General features: G+C 54.8%; 1 protein-coding gene across 1 annotated transcript; it reads left to right on the forward strand.

The window, feature by feature from the left end:
• Positions 1 to 845: 845 nt before the first annotated feature.
• EMWEY_00019350 (hypothetical protein, conserved) lies at positions 846 to 18,073 on the forward strand (the record flags this gene model as incomplete). The annotated part of the gene is made up of 13 exons (XM_013480176.1): positions 846 to 1,272; positions 1,506 to 1,726; positions 1,857 to 1,990; positions 2,381 to 2,812; positions 3,113 to 7,055; positions 7,154 to 7,404; positions 7,619 to 8,507; positions 8,810 to 11,772; positions 11,873 to 12,145; positions 12,338 to 12,680; positions 12,822 to 15,002; positions 15,464 to 15,660; positions 15,820 to 18,073. 13 exons carry the CDS (start codon positions 846 to 848, stop codon positions 18,071 to 18,073), a joined length of 14,508 nt encoding a protein of 4,835 aa, XP_013335630.1.
• Between the last annotated feature and the right edge of the window lie 549 nt (positions 18,074 to 18,622).

The following is an 18,622-nucleotide window of genomic DNA, read 5'->3' on the forward strand; positions in this document are numbered from 1 at the left end:
AACGAGTCGAACTCACGAAGAGCACGGTCAGCCCAATGGCTTCCTGCCGACTTTCCCTTACTCGAGCGGAGACAAACACAGCACCAAACTTCAAACTTGCGAGGCTGGAGGGGGGGTAACACATAGAAGGCCTATATTAGAGTGTTTACAGCGGAAATTTCAGCCTTTCGGCAGTGTGTCCCATTCGGTCGTGGAAACACCGGTGTGGCACAGCAACGCAGAGTTGAAAAAGTACTCGCAAGTACATGCTAATTACTAGCAAACGGAAATTTGTGTATATGTTAGAGAAACAGGAGCAATATTTACATTTTAGATTATACGTTTAAACGCTAAAAACACTGGGACCTGCGAAGGCACGTTTTCCGTGGACGGAGAGACCGGAGCCAGCGTGAAGCAGGCGAAAGCTTCCGCACTGGGGTTGCATTTTACCCGGAATTCGTATAGTATAGTATAATTCAAATTAATAGATATAAACCACTAACTGTACTCTAGATAGTAAATCTTTCCGCGGAGCCGTTCCAGGAGCGCCGCCCCACAGAAGGTCAGTGTGGAGGCACTGTAGATCCATCGGGTTTTCACTTCTACAGTTTTTCTCGCAACTCCCTTGTCCATTATTCACATGAAGGTCATTTGGATACATTTTCGTCCTTTAAGGACGCCTAAGGAAGGCCCACCTGCCTTCTATATGCCATAGCCTGAGTGCAGTCCGTGGGGCCCCCCGAGACAAACCGAGCCGGCTGGATTGAGATCTTCTGCTCCACTGTCTGCTCTCTTGAGCCCCCTCCTTTACCATCCAAGTTATATATTTCTTTGCATGGGCCCCTGATAACAGCGACCACAGGGATATGGGGGCCTCGAGTTCCTCGGATTCCTCGAGGCGGCGCCCTGAGGGGCCCCCGCAGAGTGTGCGCGAAGTTGCCAATGTGGCGGGGGCCCCTCCTATTAATTCGCCTTCCCCGGAAGATGCTGCATCTTCTAGAGCGGGCAAGAGCCCCAGGGATCCTAGTGACCCGCCGGGGCATCCATTTGTGTCGTCTGCTAACGCCCGCAGCGGAGGTGGTAGTAAAGTTCGAGACGAAGCAACCGGGAAGTATGTGTTCCAGACGTTTCGGCAGCAGATGCAGCGGCAGTTGCAGCGGGGGCAACCAGGGTCCAGACACCTGTCAGCCCTCGACGTCATGGAGATTTACACCAAGGCAGAACGGCGACCCTGGAAACGACTAAAGGAGGAGACAGATGATCAAGAGGCAGAACAGTCGCGTAAACGAATTGGTAGGCTGCTACTGCTTTTAGTTCATCTTTTCTTTACAATTGTCCCATTGCCTTTCAGCTTATAGGCCTCGTGGCGCTTTCAACGAAACTGATGCGGCGAGGGTGTTAATTACCTTTGTCAACGCACAGCACAGGAGCGTGGCCTTCAACCAGGCGTAGGAATTCAGAGCATCTGACCTTGAGTATTCGAAACAAAAGGAAAGAGTTGTCGGTGCCCATATGCTTCTGTGCAGAGACGGAGGCGAGCGACTTTGCACGCCTAGTAGGCCACATCTTGCAGGGAGTTGAGGCTCGAGGTCCTGCGCGGCAGCTGTTGGTACACCTCAGCGGCTACGCGTCGTCTCTACCACTGTTGTTGCTGCAACGAGAAGAAGTCTTGCAGCTGCTGTTGGAGCACCTTCGAAGGGAGGACACCTACGGCGTTGTGCTGCAACTGCTACCCGCTCTTGCCAAGGTAACATTACACACTCCCCTCCAAATTTTTCCCTTGTCAGTCACATTCAGTGTCTGTGCTTGAACTGTCTGTATCTCGGTGGTTATGCCTCTCTGTTCCCCTATTTTCTGCTGTTATATTTGCGCCTCAGGACCTGCGTCAAGAATTCTTGGGGTACCTCCAGAGCTGCATTGGAGCGCTGCATCTTCTCCTTTTCGACTTGGAGGGCAGGCACGACGCTGACGGCGTCCAGAAGCTTTTTCATTGCCTCTCGCAAATTTTCAGGTGTGTGAAGAGGAATGCACAACGTCTTTCGGTGTACATACATAAAGAATGAAACTCTTCCGTGGTGCTACAAAAGACTTATGACCACTGCATGTGCACATAAATACATAATACAGATGGCAGACACACCGAGTGATTGTTCTTTTGAAGCAAATGCTGTCTAGGGAACAGGGGGAAATTGGACCTTGCGGAGAGGGCGGAGTATCTAAGGCTTGAATATCAATTTACGCACGACAGTTCATGATACTGGGGCTGTTGCTATCTCGTTCTTACCTTGTGCGATTGTTCAAGGCGAGACGAAAAGGACGAGACTTAAGAAGCGCTGCCTTCATGAGACTGTGTGTATTCGTGCCGCGCTGTTGTGTGTTGCTCTCGGTGAGCTGCTCTCAGATACCTCCAAAAGTACCTCGTGCTCAACATGGAGGACTTCCTAGACATCATGCTGCCACTGCTGCTGCACAGTGCGCCTCCGGGGGCTTCACAGAAGCGCAAGCGGCCGGTTGCCGAGGAGATGGAACATCAGGCACCTGAAGATCCGATCGCCATCGATCTGCCAACAGGCCAGCAGGAGCATCAGGCGGAGCAGCAGCCACCACCGAAGCGCAAGATGTGCAAAGTGCAGAGGGATGAGCCCGTTCAACGACCAGCTCAGCGGCGTCCGCGTTCTAACCCGCAAAAACAGAGAAAAGATACAGCTGAAGTTAAGGTCTCCGGAAGCGCGCTGATGGCTGCCCAGGCAGTTGCAACGGTGCTACGAAGGGCTGCACGCGAGGAGGAAGTTTTCTATGACTGTATTTCGTCCATTACAGAGTATTTCCTTGTGTAGGTCCTACATTGGTGCTGGTCCATGACATTCATAAGAAGCGCGATTGCTTGCCGCAGTAGCTTGATAGCTAGCTAGCTGGCGGAGGACCTAGCCAGTCAGCTGCGTTTCGTGAAATGCCTGACTGATGTGTATCATGATGGTTGTTTACAGTTGTACTTTGACTGGAGCTGGGGTCTGTCCAGTTTGCGTCAGGCACTCTAGACAGTTTTTGTCTATGTGTCATACGCTGCCATCATTCAGCTTGCGCTGCCCGTCTAGTTCATCACGGCTTCTGCTGTGATGCTGTGCGCTTTCAGAGTTCCCTCCCCCTGGCTTCCTGCCTTTGCTGCCTGCGCGTCTCGCATCTTCTTCGAAAGCATTCGGGGGTTGGAGTGTGCCTTTACGAATTCCTTTGAAGGGGTTTCTTGTTTTCTCGTTGCCAATGTCCTGCTGCGGCAGCAATTCACCCTTCCAGGTTCCGGCGCAACATACGAGCCTCCTCCGCTTGAGCTGAACGATTGCGCCGAGCCATCTGATGATGCCACAGCCAGCAGCAGCAACAACAACAGCAGCAGCTGCTGCGGCATAAGTCAAGCCAGTAGCAGGGTCTGCGGAAGGCAAGTGTATCTGGCTCATGCTGAATGCGTGCGCATGTACCTAGACGACGCGAGACGACACGCAGCCTCTACGGAAAGCCCTGCAGCGCTGGCATTGCAGCGTGTAACCCTCAGGCTCCTTGGTGCTGCAGTACGTTCTGCTCTTGCTGGACAGTCACAGGTCGAGGAGAGGCAGCAGATGGCTTCTGTGGAACAAAGACGCGAGATGGGTGCAGAGGAGATGCTCTGCTTGTTTACGTCCTCATTTTCCCCGTTTTTCTCCCTCCATCCCTTTCTCCAACTAACGTCATTCCCGTACTTCCAAGGCGGGAGCGTGCGTTTGCCTTGTCGTTCGACAGCAGAGGCGCCTTGTAGCCGCTGCTGCCTCCCTCCCCCTGTACTGGTGGGGTGCTGCACCCTAGCGGACGCAGCTGCATCGTGGTTCGCATGTACTCCACGGAACACAGGGAGCTTTGATGCTTACATTCAGAAGCTACTAGAGGTGCTACAGCCCTTCTGTGTGTCTGCATCTGGGGCCTCCGATGCCATCAAGGGAGCTGCCCCTTCAGATGAAGAGGCCCAGCATCGGCCACCGGTGGTTCCGCCACTGATACAGCCGCTGCTCTGGAGTTTTACCTCAAGTTCAGACTGCGTGGCATCTGCGGCAGTTACTGTGCTGCTGCCTTGCAGTCTCCTTCGGGTTATTGTTTTTGCGTGGAGAGCGCTGTCTGTTAGCTACACAAAGGCAGTGCCGTTGACGGGCAGCCCCTTCCAACATTTGCTGCCAGCGTTGTTAAGTGTGCAGCGGTATCAGCTGCAGCAGTTGCAGCTGAGCCAGGAGAAGCAGCTGCAACCGGTGGACAGGGCGTGGTGGCAGGGTGTCGTGCTTGAACGGGTGTTGGAGGTGTTTCTCTGCAGTTTGCGAATGCTTCTCCTTGTGCCTGCACCGGTGGATGGGTTTTCGTCTCTCTGTCTTCGCTACGCGGTTGAATTCCTTGCAGGCCAACATGCGGCCATGAGTGATGAACTAGATCAGCAACTCAAGGCTGTGTGCGAAGCAGACCACCGTCTCTCTTCAGGGCAACAACAAGTCCAGCAGGACTTTCTGTTGGGAGATATAACTTCGTGGAGGTGGGCAACAGCTAGTTCTTTGCTGGCGGATATTTTGAAAACCTACGGCAGAAAGGGGAAGGCTAGGGGAACTGGCTCAACATGGGCAACGATTCGGCTCCTGCTGCCCCTTCACATGGAGACCTGCCTGAGGGGAACCTGTGGCGAGTTGCACCGCCTTGAAACGTCTTTGAGAGACCACATTGTCAACAGCCGGGATACTGAAGGAGGGGATACTGAGGCTGGTTCTTCGGATGAGCTGGAGGTGTGTTTCGCAAGTGCATTTGTGGGCCTGAGGTGGTTGTGGGAGCTGCGGAAGGCCCTTGCCTACGAAAACGACGTTGGCGGACAGACAGGAATACCTACGGGTCCACTTGAACTAACGGCGGGTGCAAGTAGAGCCGCTACGCAGCTACAACAGCAACAACAGAGACTTCTTTGTCAAATACTTGATGCGCTCCAGCATGGGCAGCATGCCGCTGGCCTCCGCAGTGCTCTTCTTCTTCTTTTCAGTCGCGTCTTTGTTACCTTCCTCTCCCTCCCTCGGCTTGTCGTTTGTCAAGAAGGGGAAGGAACAGCTGCCTGCCCGGAACCTCCGGAATCGTTGACACAACTCTGTGCAGAGCGCCTAAGTGAGGCGGCTGCTGCATGCAGTGCAACGGCCGCAACTAATGGCAAGAGCAGTCGCATCTCGCGCTGTGACTGCTTTGGGACTGCCTGCACCGAATACCGAACAGTCCCGTCCCCTGCGGACTTCGAAGGGATTCGTCGCCTTCTTCTTTCCAGCAGTAGCTCAGACAGTGCTGGTGAAGTGGAAGCGCCGGAGAGTGTAGCTGCTGCGTCTGACTTGGGGCCCGAAGGCAGATGGGTTAGATGCCTGCTGAGTTTCGTTTTATCGTCGTCTTTTACCTCGACTTACACGGATCCAGTGAGGAACGTGAACGCTGAGGGAACAACGGCTCTCTTGCAAACAAGCCCAGCTATTGTCAAAAGCCTTTGCTTGGCATTGAGGCTGCTCAACACCTGCGGCCTATCTCAGGGGAGCCTGCTGCAGCAGCGCTACCACATGCGGGAGTTGTGTCTAGTGGCGGTTAAGGCGTTGCTTCCGAATCTATCGTCGGGATCTGCTCATCTGCGTTTGTGGTCTCTGCGGTTTATCAGCAGCTGCGAACCTGCATCACTCTTCTCTTGTGCCTGTTGCGACGCCTTTGCGTGTCACAGCTGCCCCAAACAGTCTCTCATTACTCCGGCGGTGCCGGCAAACGCAGTTGTGCGCAGCCTGCTGCAGAAGCTGGAATCCCTGGAGAAGCTCAAAGTTGATTTGGACACGGAACGCCCAAAAATACAGCTGCTCCACTCGTGCGCTGAGGAGGTGCGAGCTCTTCAGGAGATGTTGGCTGGGGCAGAGCAACGAAAGGGGGCAGCAGCAGCAGGCCCTGAATGCGGTGGGCTTGTGCTGCTGCTGCAGCTAGCCTACCGCGTGCTGCTCGCAGGGCTGTCTGTCAAGTTTGCCACTGTGTGGCCTGAAGTGGTGGATGCCGTTACGACAGTAGTCGAAGCCTTCCAAGACTTCACTCCTCCTAGGTCGACCTCAACTGACAATTCCGCAGGCAGCCCTGAGTTCACGGAGAAGCCCCTGCAAACGCTGCCTCCCGACAAAGAACAGCGGAACGCCGCGCTGGCCTTTGTTTGGAAGCTCGTTGTATCTGAGACGCACAGAGCGCTAGACCAACTGGGCCAAGAGCAGCAGCAAGAGCAGCAGCAAGAAACCCCTCCTCTGCATAATTTGCATGGTCATGAGGCAGCAGGTTCAGTTGCAAACAATTGTCAAGATTGCATTCTGAGTGTGTGGAAAAGCGCTAGAGAAGATGAGGTAGTTAGTGAAGAAACAACACCCCTCCAGAAGCACTCACATCTTCTGCGGATCTTGCAGCGCTTCGGCGCTCGCTGGGGAAGTAGCGCCTTTTTGCGCACAAGACATAGGCAGCGGCAACCCCGGCCTGATGTTTATGAAGATGGAGCAACAGAGGCAACAGAACCACAACAACCCTCCGCCGTCCAAGGGGCAATGGCTTGGAGACGCAACTTTGCCCAAAACGCTCTCCGCTTCTTGCTGATATATGGACAGCGTATTGCCATCCAGCTAACGCGTTCCCCTGACAGCTGCAAGGAAATAGAGGACAGTGAAGGAGCTGTTGCTAGGGGTAAAGAATGTGGAACTGGCGGGCTTCGGCGGGACGGCTCGATCGGCGGCAACAGCGCCAGCGGGAGAGGCGTGCGTCAGCACCAAACTGAATGCAAGCCGTTGTTGGCCACCGCTTGTCTGATCCCTCGTGCGCAGGATGTGCTCCGAGCTATCTTGGCCCATGGTGAAATGCGCTTTTCGGGGGTGGGGCAGCGTTTGTTAGGCTTTCCTTGCGAAGACCCTACTGAAGAGAATGGGATAGATGCACAGAGTCAAGAACTGGAGAATCTTTGGCAAAGCTTCTTAGAGGCTTGCACGCAACGCCTCATTGGCGTGCGGGATGCGTCGCTTCAGGCACTTGTCCTTCAGGTTGGCCTCAATAACCTCATTTCTTCTTGCCACGGTATTGTTGCAGCATCCGGATTCATAGATAGACCTGTAGCTGCGATCTCCTTTCCTTTGTGCAGACGCTGATGCTTTGTCGAGAGCTCCAGCAGGTGGTCAAGCCGTACTTTTCCGTGCTGGAGGAGGCGCTCAAAGACAAGGGGGGAGCGCCGTCAGGTCTCCTGCGGCTCGTTTTGGGGAAGGACGAGGCCGAACGACAAGTCGTCCATCCTTCCCCAGAGTCTAAACAGGACGTCGTGTTGCTGCCCGAGCACCGAGCCTTTATGCTGCCTCTTATCGTCCGCCTCCTCATCAGCAAGACTCAAGTCAAAATGTGAGGACTTTTCTGGCGGAATTTGGCCGCGGCGCTACCATGCGATTCCAGGACGGGCGTCTATAGCGCACGAGCTAGTTTCTCGCCTTGCTGTTGCTTCTTGGCTGTCAGTTGCTTGAGGTGCCCGTACTTTTTGTGGGGGCTGTGCTCTTCTGTGCAGCTTCCATACACAGTAGTTACAGTCGTGAGGTGCCGTATGAATTGTGCTGTTTAGGGGAAGGTCTCCTGGGGTGGTGTTGGCGAATCGGCGTAGAATCTTTGGCTTGTTAGGCAGTCTTGAAGAAACGGAAATTCCGATGGTTTTGGCCGTGCTAGCATTGAGATTGCTGCGCCTCACTCCACACGTCTCTGCTGCCGACAAGTCAGGAGAAGGGGTGTTGCAGGGAGGCACGCCTTTAGAGGGCATGGACAAAGAGCGTGCGCTGGTTTCCTTCATTCGCTGGCAGCACTTCAGAGCACAGATGCTGGCTGGCGCTGATTCTGCTGTACCTGTTGTTGGTTCCGAACGCGACGATTTGGCCGAACCCCCAGTGCATGTGACACTGTCGGACCAGCTGCTCGGGCCGTCCTCATCGACGCAGTTGCACGGGCTGCTCAAGTCTTTGCAGCATCTGGTGCAAATGCAGCAGCACACACTGAGGCCAGCGGCACCCTTCTTGGTTTTCGTCTTTGGAGCGATTCTGCAGCAACTCGTTCCTGCGACACCGGGAGACGATGCCGTCTACAAAGAAGTGCAAGAAATGGTAACTGACGAGGCAGACAAACCTGACGCTGAAGATCAGCAAGCAGGGAGAGACCCGCCGAATGCGGAATTCACCTCCGAACTCACGATGGAGCGCACAGCGGAAACGGCGACTGCCATCGCTGCACGACACAAGAAGCACTGCATTCGGATAGCGGTAGACTCGCTGCACCAGCTCTTCGCCGCTTTTCCCGACTTCGTCGAGGCTTGGAAGGTGCTGCTATCTCCAGCAGCACCCGCTTTGCAGCTGCTGCTTTCAGCGGCAGTCGAGACGGGGGCAGCGGGGTATTCGGGGAATGCCAAAGGAGGTGGAAAATGTCCTGCGGTTGTGCGGTTCGTTGCTTCTTGGGCGTCTAATGCGGTGAGACAATACACTAGTATCAACTCAGCTTGCTCGAAGGCAGAAGCGAATCAAATATGCAAAGCGTAGATGGCGCTATAGGCACGCAGGCTTAGCGGCTATCCAAAGGCAGGCAGTAGCACGAAGGCCTGGGCACATGCTATAAGTTCTTAAATGCCTTGTCAAGGGCAGTGTTTGGAGTTGATGGGCTCGACCGCGGAGTTTCCAGCAGTGTGTTGCATGAACAACTTCAGTAGTTTCTTCCTTTAATTTTGAGATGCATATTCCGTTGTGCCTTATGTTTGTGTGTTTGCACTCTGTAGGACTACTTTGTGTTGTATGAGGAACTGCTTCCGAAGGCCCTATCTTCTATTATTGGAGCAATAGGGTCCGAGCCGCTGCTGCGGTTCTTGCAGCGCACCCAGCGGAGCACAACTCCTCTACTGGAAGTGGCAATTGAGACGGCTCTGCTGCTCTGCTTTGGCGGTCGCACAAAGGAACAGCTAGAAGAGGAACTGCGGATTTCTCAGCGCGAATTCAATGCCATGAAGCACGTAAACGAAAGGAGGCGTCGGCGCAGGGGCTACTATTCCTCTTCGTCGGAGGAGAGTGACGAAGATCTGCAGGAGAAGGATGGCTTCGTGGAAACTGACAAGGCGAGCTCTTTGAAGACATTTCGGGAGACATATGAAGCCTTGCAGAGGCAGCAAGAGCTGCAGCAACAGCGGGGTCTACAAGTGCTTCTCCCACACTTAAACACTTTGCTGCACTGCATGGAGTTGTTGCTCAACGCAAGGAGAGGCGCGGCTAGCCGCCCGCAGCAAGCAGGGCAGTCACCAACCCAACCACCCTCTGCCTCTAAAGATAGTGCCGCCCCACACATGGAGGACCCGGTGCAGCTGTTTATGCACCGTAGGGAGAAATTACTCCTTGTGGGCTTAAAGGAGCTGCAACTTCTTACCCGCCTTGCTGCGTATGCCTGCGCGGACAAGGACCTCATGGTGCAATCATGGTCTCGAAGTACAACTTCTCCTGAGGAATACACAGTTCCAACGACAGCAAAGTTGATTCGCTTGCTTCTTCTTTCTTTGCCTCTACGGATTCGATCTGGGGGCGCAGCAGCTCGACAACAATTGACGCTCGCCGCTATAAAGGGGCTTCTGCCCTCCGTGGCTTCCTGGAGGCAGTCGTTGTCTTCTCGCGCTGACCCAGGCATTGGTATGGTAGAGCTGCGCGGGTTGCTTCGGGGGCTTTACGAGACATGCTGCAGTTTACTAGAGTGCGCAGAAGATCTGCAGTGCCGCGCAGCAGCATCCGAAGTGCTGCTGGCGACGGAACTTGCTGCATGCGGCTGCGTGCTGACGGAAGAGGTTCTCACGACACAGATCCGAGGATTTGCATTGAGGGAGTTGCATGCTTTCCGGCAAGCCGAGGAGGAAGGGGAAGGTGACTTAAAAACGGTACGTGCGATCTCCTGGATAATTCCTGGTGGAGCGCTCTGCGACAGCCTTCTAAAAGATGCATTGCCGTCCGTCCTAGACGACAAAGGGTCAGCCACTCTGCTCAGGCGCAGTGAGCTTGCTGCCGCGTGGCGCGTTAGCGTCGCTCTTGTGATGGTCTGCGCAAACCTTCTGAAGGCAGGGAGCCGTGGCGGTCCGGAGGAGCAGCGGCCGGACGTGGACATGCAGGTTTTGGTGTTGCTGGCAGTGGTTGAGAACCACCTCCGTCCTCCTGCACTAGCACGAATAGCTCAGTGCGAGTTTAATGAACAAGCGGACAACACACAGGTCCAGCATGAACTGCTGACAGCCGATGACAAAAAGGAAGATGGAGAAACGGCAACGGAGATGAGGGGAGAACCGCACGATAAATTAGGAGTAGCGGGGGTTCAGTGCGCACAGGAGAGTGTTGGAGAGGAGGAGACGCCTTTGCAAGCCACAACACCTGCGGAAACTTCTGCTCCTCCTCTGAGCAACATTCCTGCATCTGCGTTTGAGCCTATTGTGCAGCACGTCCTGTATCTTCTCTCCGATTGCTCTGACGACCTGACGCTGCAGCATGTCGCTCTGACAGTCATCCGAAAGGCAGCTATGTCTCTTGGGGCGGCGGCTTCGGCAGCAGCGACTCTGAGGACGGCAGTTCAGTTTGCGGATGAACAGGGGATGAAACTGCCTTCTGAGGAAGCAGTGGAGTCCGATTGGGGCTTTGCTGTTGCTATGCAACGACTCATTATGAAGGCAATCTTTCCTCACCTTCACCGACTGATGCGCAGCATGAAAGAGGACTGTCAGCGGATGGCCCTGAGGGCACTGGACTCACTTGTGCGGACGCTAGGGCCAGCAGGGCCTCTACTGCCACCGCATGGAGCCACTACAACCGATGGGGAGGACTCTGTTTCCGGCTTGTTTTTGTCCGATGCAGATCAGCACCAGAGGTTCATGCGGCTGCATTTGGACTTGTATCCGCTGCTAACAGCAACCCAGGTAACACCTGCAATTCAAGAAGCTGCTTCGCTTGCGCAAGAGTTGGTTGCCAGCGGAAAACCCTGGCGTGCAGCCGCCGCCGCTGCCAGAGCTGCGCAGCTGGAGGCGCTGGCCGGGGAGCAGCAGGCCTCTGAACGCGAAGGCGGGGGAGACGTTTTGCTTGAGCTGCTGCACATGCAGAAACACAGAAGAGCGAGGGGCTTACAGCTTCTTGGCAGGGCGGTGGCGGCGCAGAAGCTGTGCATGAACACAGTGAGGCACTTTTGCGTGCCCTTAGCGCTGTGGGCAATTCTTCAAGAAAACGTGTCAAGGGAGGTACCAGAGAAACAAAAAGCGACCAAGGCTTCGTCCCGACAGTCCAGAGGCCGCCAGGAGGCGTTCAGTCAACAGATGGCTGACCAGGGAGTGGCATGTCTGGCACAGTGCTGCACGCGTCTGCCTCTGAAGAGCTGCATCCAGACTCTGAAGCAGCTCGTGACGTTCCTTGCCAAAGTACCGCAGCGCGAAGCTTACATACATCGTGCAATAGCCGCAACTCTGAAGACATTCCCCTTTGGCCTTTCAGATGCAGTACACCAAACAGTAGGGAGGCAGAGTCAGCTAGAACAGGGCGAAGAAAAAGAAGATAAGGATGATACAGGGGGCGGTGCAAACAAGCAAACAGACTCGTCCGCGCAAGAGCCATGCCAGGGAGAGCAGCCAGCAACTGGTCTTCCTTGCCAGGAAGGGGGTGACGGGGTGACAAGCAGCGAAGATGAATCTGATGGGAAAGAAGCATCGAAAAAGCGCATTGCACAGATGAGGTGGGTCTAGCTTAGCAGTGGCATGCGAGTGTTTCTGTGGTAGTCATTATTCCCAAAAATTGCTGTTCTTATGTGCTGTTGCCGTTTGGCTTTTGCTCAGGAAGGAAAGGGTGGAGACTTGCATCAGAGATGAGCTCATCCCTATGTTGTACCCCCTTGCCTTTGGCAGCAAGGTCCGGCGTGTGACGTCAAAGGGAGACACTGCTGATGCATCAGAGAAGCTCCTTGAACAGAAAACCAGCAAAACATACGAAAACCCAGTGGTGCGCACAGAGCTAGTAGCCGTCCTTGCCCTGCTGGCGCGGATGCTACCACCTACGGAATTCCATCTGCAGCTACCCCGTCTTGTCCGTTCAGTTGCGTTCGCTCTAAGGTGAGTTGCGTGACCCTGTCTTGGGTTGCAGTGATTGGAATTCAGGGAAAGGGGGAGGAGACCTTGGGAAGGTTGTTTCATCGACAGCCTGTACCTTCCCTTTTCCGCCTTGTCGTGCTGTCATGCACTAGGGCATATCAACGTCCTCGCCTTCATCTGTTCGTGCATCTGTGTTGCGTTGATTTGGAGTAGGTCTCGAGAGCGCACTGCTCGTCGGGACGCCCGCGTAGCTTTAACCCGCTTGACTGTCAACCTGGGCTCTCCATACTTCACCTACTTGGTGACGGAAGTGCAGAGGACGTTGGGGCCCAAGAGCGAGAAGAACCCAGAGGCAGATCAGCAGAGCTTTCTACGACCGGTGCTGCTCTTCACACTGCATGCGATGCTGAATGCCTTGCACCAGCAGCAGCAGCAAAGCGCATCGACAGAGTTGGCTGCTCTGGACGCATCTCAAGAAGCCACCTCTGTTGACGACACACAGTTTGTCCAGAAGTTCGAAGCCGCAGTCCCATTGCTGCTTCCTCTCATCGCCGAGGTAAGTGCTGCATGTATTTCGACGGAACAAGAGGCGCAGATGCGAGTTTTGTGGGTACACACGATTGCCCCATCGGTGCAGTCCGCCGGTGCGGGAGCTCCTGTGGAATTCTGGGGAGGCAACGTTTGTTCATGTTCTTAGGAAATAAACCGAGTGGCAGATCCAGACAGTCTCGACCAAGGGGAGAGCCGGCGAGCGTTGGCCGGACAGCTGGATGGGAATGAAGGTGGGGGTCTTTCGAGTTCTTCTGTTGCAAAGCTGACTGATGTTAGCACGCACTCCAAGGTGGAGGAGGCGCAGTCCCTGAAAGGACCGTCTCTGCTGTTGCTCCTGACAAAAGATAGCAGCCCCGAGTGCCTCAGAGACCAGTTACTTCCATTTGTGCTGGGCCTCCTAACCGGGGCGTCGTGTAAACGCGAGGGGTGGAGCAGCTCAGCTGCCTTTTCAAGCAAATACGTCAACCGGGCTGAAGATTTGCTGCTGCATTTCGTCTTTGGCTTAAGCCGCAACAACAAGATATCGCTTGAAAAGAAGCTGCGCACTGCAAAGCAACTGCTCATTCTCACAGTTGCAACCTTGCAGTTCCCTCTTCTTCACCCTGTACTGCAAGCCGAGCGTGGCCTAAACGAATCCTTGTTTCTGCTTTCGAAGCAGCAGCTGCTATTACTGGGTCGCAAGAAGCGGGGGAAGAAGCCGCACACAAACAGTGACACCAACGAAGAGTCACAGCCTGGCGCAGAAAGCAGCAAACCAGCAGCGGTTCCTACGCTTGAGCCAGAGTCAGAAAGCCCTCTTCCGCTAGATCTGTCTCCTTCTCATAAAGAAGACCTGCAAACGCTGCGACTTTTGCTGGTTCCGGAAGCCGAAGATGACGGAGCAAATACCCATGGCCAGACAGGAGCCCCCCCCGTGTCCCAGCGGCGGGAGGGCGGGGCTTCCAACAGCAGCAGGAAGCTGCTGGTATCGCTTCTCACTACGAGCAAAGACCGGCGATTCACCCTGCAACCCGGCGCCATCACAGGTCGTTCGTTAGCACAAGCAACCCGTAACAAACCTGATCAAGGAGCCACTGGCCTAGAGCTCCCCACGCAGTCGGCTTTGCTGGGGACAGCAGCTCTGCGTCTTCTTCATCTCTCTGTGAAGGCAGCAAAGACTCCTCTGAAAACATTCAGGGAGAAGCAGCTGGGGCTCGCCTCTGAGCAACGACCTGCGAAGGCCGTGAAGGAGATGCACGAGGTGACTCTGCGGGGATGCATGGACCAGCTGGACGAAGTGGCACTTGGCGTCGTCTGCTGTTTCAGCTGCAGGTCAACAAAGCTGGTCTCGTGGGGTGCCCGGTGCTTGCTGGAGATGCTTGCATTCCGTCTTCCTCGTCTCGAAAACAGAGGCGCGCTTGTGGCCTACCTGACAATGAAGATCTTCCACTCCTGCGGAGGCGGAAGCGGTATACATGGCGCTGACCACTACACAGCTCGGTCGGAGCTTCTTCCGATCTGCACCAAACTCTTAGCTGTTCTACTGCTGCAGCCTCAGGCTTCAAAATGGATGGACACCGCGCTGAATCCGTCGCAACATATAGGCGGGGACATGCTCAGATCCCTCCTGCGAGAACAGCTCCGCGTGTTGCCTTGGAGGTACCAAGACCAGCTACAGCAACAACGCCAGCAGCTGCAGCAGCAACAACAAAAGCGACAGCAGCAGGGAAATGGAGGAGCTGGAGTGATGTCGCCTCAGGCGGAGCTAAGCTTCAGTGCAAGCGCAGCAGTAACCGAGGAGCAATTGCAGGCAGCTGGGCAATTCTGCTTGAAGGAAGCTCTGCTGGCACACATCTCGTCATCTTTAGAAGACAGCCAACTGCAGCTGTGTGCTCTCTTCCTTTTCAGAAGGGTTGTTCTGCAGCATTACAAAGAACTTGTGGGAGAGGCTGCGCGGCGTGCCGTTGAGGAGTCGAAGCAGGCTGCTGGAGAATTAAGCAGCCAAGCTCTACAGAGGCGTGCCCAGAAGAAGCGACAGAGAGATGCGAAAGCCGCGGAAGAAGGGGAAGGCAAACCGGATAAGCAGCAAACAGCAGCGGCGGAATTGTTGCCGCTCGTCTATGAGTGTGTTGATCGCGTGGCTAGGGTGATGGTACAGCATGCTACTTTCTCAGCAGTCAGCCAGAAGCTGTCAACCATTTGCGCCGACGTTTACGTCTCCTTTCTCCTCAACTTCCCCATGACGCCTCGGCTGCAGCAACGGCGCGTCTTCTTTCTGTTTCAGCAGCAGAAGTTCTCAGACCTCTACGGCCGACGGGCGGCCATCGCGGCACTGCACAAGGTGGTGGTGAGTGCATATAGCAGTGAAGCACGTATTCACTTATTGTGTCGTTCAGTAACCGCTCTATACGGAGTAGAAAAGCCTTTCTTGCTGTTGCTTTTGGGGTGCAAAAATGTGGAGAGATACTCCTGCGTGTAGTATTGTAGCAAAACGCCAAAATGATACCAGCGATGACACTTCACCCAGGTGAAATACCAGGCATACGATTCGTTCTGAGTTGACATGTTCTCGTACTTGAATTCCTTGAAGCGCTTGGTCATTCGAAATGAAGAGGACCCAATTGATGGATCTGTTGGGCCCTAAGCTCTCAACGGCAGGGGATTTCGGCTCTCCACATCTTTAGACGTTGCTGTCTGGCGCTGTGATCTGAAAAGCTCCTTGCGGGTGCCTAGTAAAGGTTTGTTGCAGCAGTGCATCGACTGACTCAGGTTTGTCTAAGATTCCGTGTGCTTTGTTTGCTTGCTCAGAGGCGGTTCCCAGCTGAGCTGTTTATGGAACGATACGGGCAGGTCGCGCTGCTAACGTGCTGCTCAACGCTAGCTACAGAGACAGACCAGACGGCTTATTGGATGCTGCAGCAGGTCGTACGGGAAGTGCTGCAGCTCGTCGAGGTGGCAGAAGACCCCATATCACGTCTCCAGGATCAACTGAAGACAGTCGCAAAGTACGCCAGTACAGTTCATCCGTTGGAGTTCGCAGGTCTATCTGAACACTTCTGTTGAAGGCCAAATTGCAAGCGTACCTAGGTGAAACGTGCCGGGCCATTTCCTTTGGTATCGTTGCATGTGGCCTCTCTGTTTATGGTGTGGCGTGTTGCGCGCAGGGTTTTCTTAGTGCCACGGATGCAGCACTTAATGGCTCTGCTTGAATTTTTGAGCGTTTTTGTGCCTCTTGTTGGGGGATGGATGGCTCAGAAGGGGGGCCTTGCCCCCTTCTTGCCGAAAGTGACACAACTTCTCTGCGCTGTTTCCTACGTAGCGGCAGGAGATGATGCGCCTATCGACTGGCGTTTGCTCTACAAGGTCACTCTGGTGTTTGAAGAATTGCTGGCAGCTGGTTGCCTTCCTTGGATGGAGGAGGCCTTCGGGAAAGCTGCCCAGCTCTTTAGCGATGCTGGCGTTGAGGCGCTGTACAGCCTGACTGCAGATGCGGCAAATGATGCCCCTGAGGAGGCTGAGAGAACAGCTCTGGAGAGGAGAGGAATGCAGCTGTTCATCAACTCTTTGAATGTATGGCAGCCCCCGCCAAGCTCTTTGCCGAAGGATCAAAAGGCGGCGAAACCTACCAATCAGAACCTACAGCAGCGCCAACAAGTTTTTGCGGGGCTACATGCAGCACAGCTCTGGAACAACATATTGGGAATCGGTCTTCATCATGAAAATGCGTGGGTGCGTTCCGCGGCGCTGCGCTGCGTGGCTCAGTACCTGCAGCGAACACCGGCTGCCGCTTGGCGTCGCGCCAATGTTCCTCTTCTTGCTTTTCTAGTTGTAGGAAGGAAGACAAGAATGCCGAAGGGAAGTCCGGCTTCAGCAACACAGCCACCTCCCCTGACAGCGTTAGGCTTAGCCCTAGGGCAGCACTTCGGCAGAGACAGCATGCTAGAGCGGCACCCGTCTGCTGCCCCTTGTGCGATCGCCGCTCTCCTCCACTGGGCTCAGATAGCCTACACCTTCCCCCACCTTGTGTCGGTCACCTGTAAACAGCGCAGAAGGACGCGGGCGCATCGGGGCACGTGCGGCGACCCCGCGAAAGTTAAGAACTGCCATGAGGACGCTCCAGAGCAGCAATTGGAAGTTGCGGAAGGCGACTTTGAAATGACTGAGAAGGAGGAGCTTCCTACGCAGGAAGGCGAGTGGTATTCAGACGTAGGTGTAGACGCAACGAAGGCAGAGGCAGCTGGTGATTTCGCAGCTTCCCCCCCTGATGGCTCTGACAACAACTGTGTTGGTGGTAAAGACGAGAAGGAGAATTCCGAGGATACAGCTGTGCCTGCACAGTCAACAAACGCTCCTGGTTCAGCCTCTGAGGGCGAGTCTGGAGATGACAACTCTTCGCAAGATGAAGCAGAGGGTGGGGAGTCCTCATCTGACGTTGACGGTGAAGAGGTGACGGCAGACCCAACAGATGGCGGCGAGGCAGAAGATTCTGTTTTAGAAGAAATGCAACGGGAGGCTTCGAAGGACGACAAAGAGAGCTTTGTGGCAGCAACGCAGCTAGCCACCGCTGCGCTCCCCCTGCCGCAGGCCTCTTGGAGTGTCTTCTCGCCTGAGCGTGGGTGCGCCAGCACAGAGGAAGTTTCTTGTAGAGCAACAACACCGATGCACCCTCTGGTGTTCCTTGTTTCAGGGCTCAATCGCTGGTTACGCATACACCTGGGTCGCTTGGGTTTCAGCGACAGTCTTCAACTATCGGGGGGAGCTCCGGGCACAGTTGCCCGTGTCTCTGGAATTGTTGCTTTCTTCGCTTCTCTGGTCAAGCTGCTTCCGCTGGCGGAGCTGCAGCACTCCACGGAAAAGACACAGACACGAGGAGCAGAAGCACCATCGAGCGGCGTTGTGCGTACGATTCTCGAGCATATCGCAGATGCGGCGTATCGGTGCTCGACGCTTCATGCCGAGCTGGCTTCTGATTCGGTGCTGGCGCAGCTGATTGAAGGCGAAGATCTGCGTACAAAGGAAAGTGTTGCTGGCAGTACGAGAGCTGGAGGAGGCCTTCAAGCACGGGAAGGCAGCCAGAGGGACCTCTGGGACTCGCTGCGTTCTCTCAGACCTGTGCTGCAGCTGGGGGAGGTTGCAACGGGAGGGACTATTGTGCTTCGCCGCATGGAACAGCTCCTCAGGAACAGCGGCCATGAGCATGTGTACCGCGTGCTGCTGGCAGCCACGCGGCAGAGTGTCTCAGCCAAGCGGGTGATGAGGAAGCTGAAGGCCCAGCAAACCTTCCTTGAAAATCCGCAGGCACACGCTCAGAGGAAACGCCGCAGAAACAAAGCCAAGGAGCTGCAAAGGAAGACGCGCATGAGAGAAGCCATTTTCAGGCGCCGAGGGTTCGTCAAACGGAAGCGAGTTGCACAATAGAAGTTTCACCCCGTTGCTCCATGCAACGGACATACGCTTGTTGGCGAACCCATTGCTGTTGGCTCTCCATTTCAAATCTTGCTCACCTCACCGAAGCAAGTGAACAACATTTTTATCAGCGGTGCTTCTCTGCATTGCTTCCAACATTTGTAAACTTTGGTATTCCGTGATTATAGGCTGTTGGGCTGTACGGTCCGCAATTCAGGCCTCGTAAAAGCGAACGCTGGCCGCGTTGCTCCCGGGTCTGTCTTGTTGCATGGAGGCAAGTTTTGTCGGAGGTGCATGAGAGCATCCATCGAGGGCGCTTAGATGCTTCAGAGGCTTTGCATGGAAAACACAACTAGGTGGCCGGTTGCTAGATAGCTGACAAACTAGCCAAATGCTTGTTGCAACGTGACTAGCGCTGCCGTGTCTTATGCAGCAGCACCAAGCTGTCCCGAGTTCCTTAGGAAAACAGCTAGCCGTATCGTGGCTAGCTCGCCAACTAGGTGACAGCTAGCAATTTGCAAGCTGCTTCGTAACTAGCGCTGCAGTGCGTTATACAGCAGC

The sequence above is a fragment of the Eimeria maxima genome, genomic scaffold, assembly GCF_000499605.1.
Source record: "Eimeria maxima Weybridge genomic scaffold, Emw_scaff170, whole genome shotgun sequence".
NCBI lineage: Eukaryota > Apicomplexa > Conoidasida > Eucoccidiorida > Eimeriidae > Eimeria > Eimeria maxima.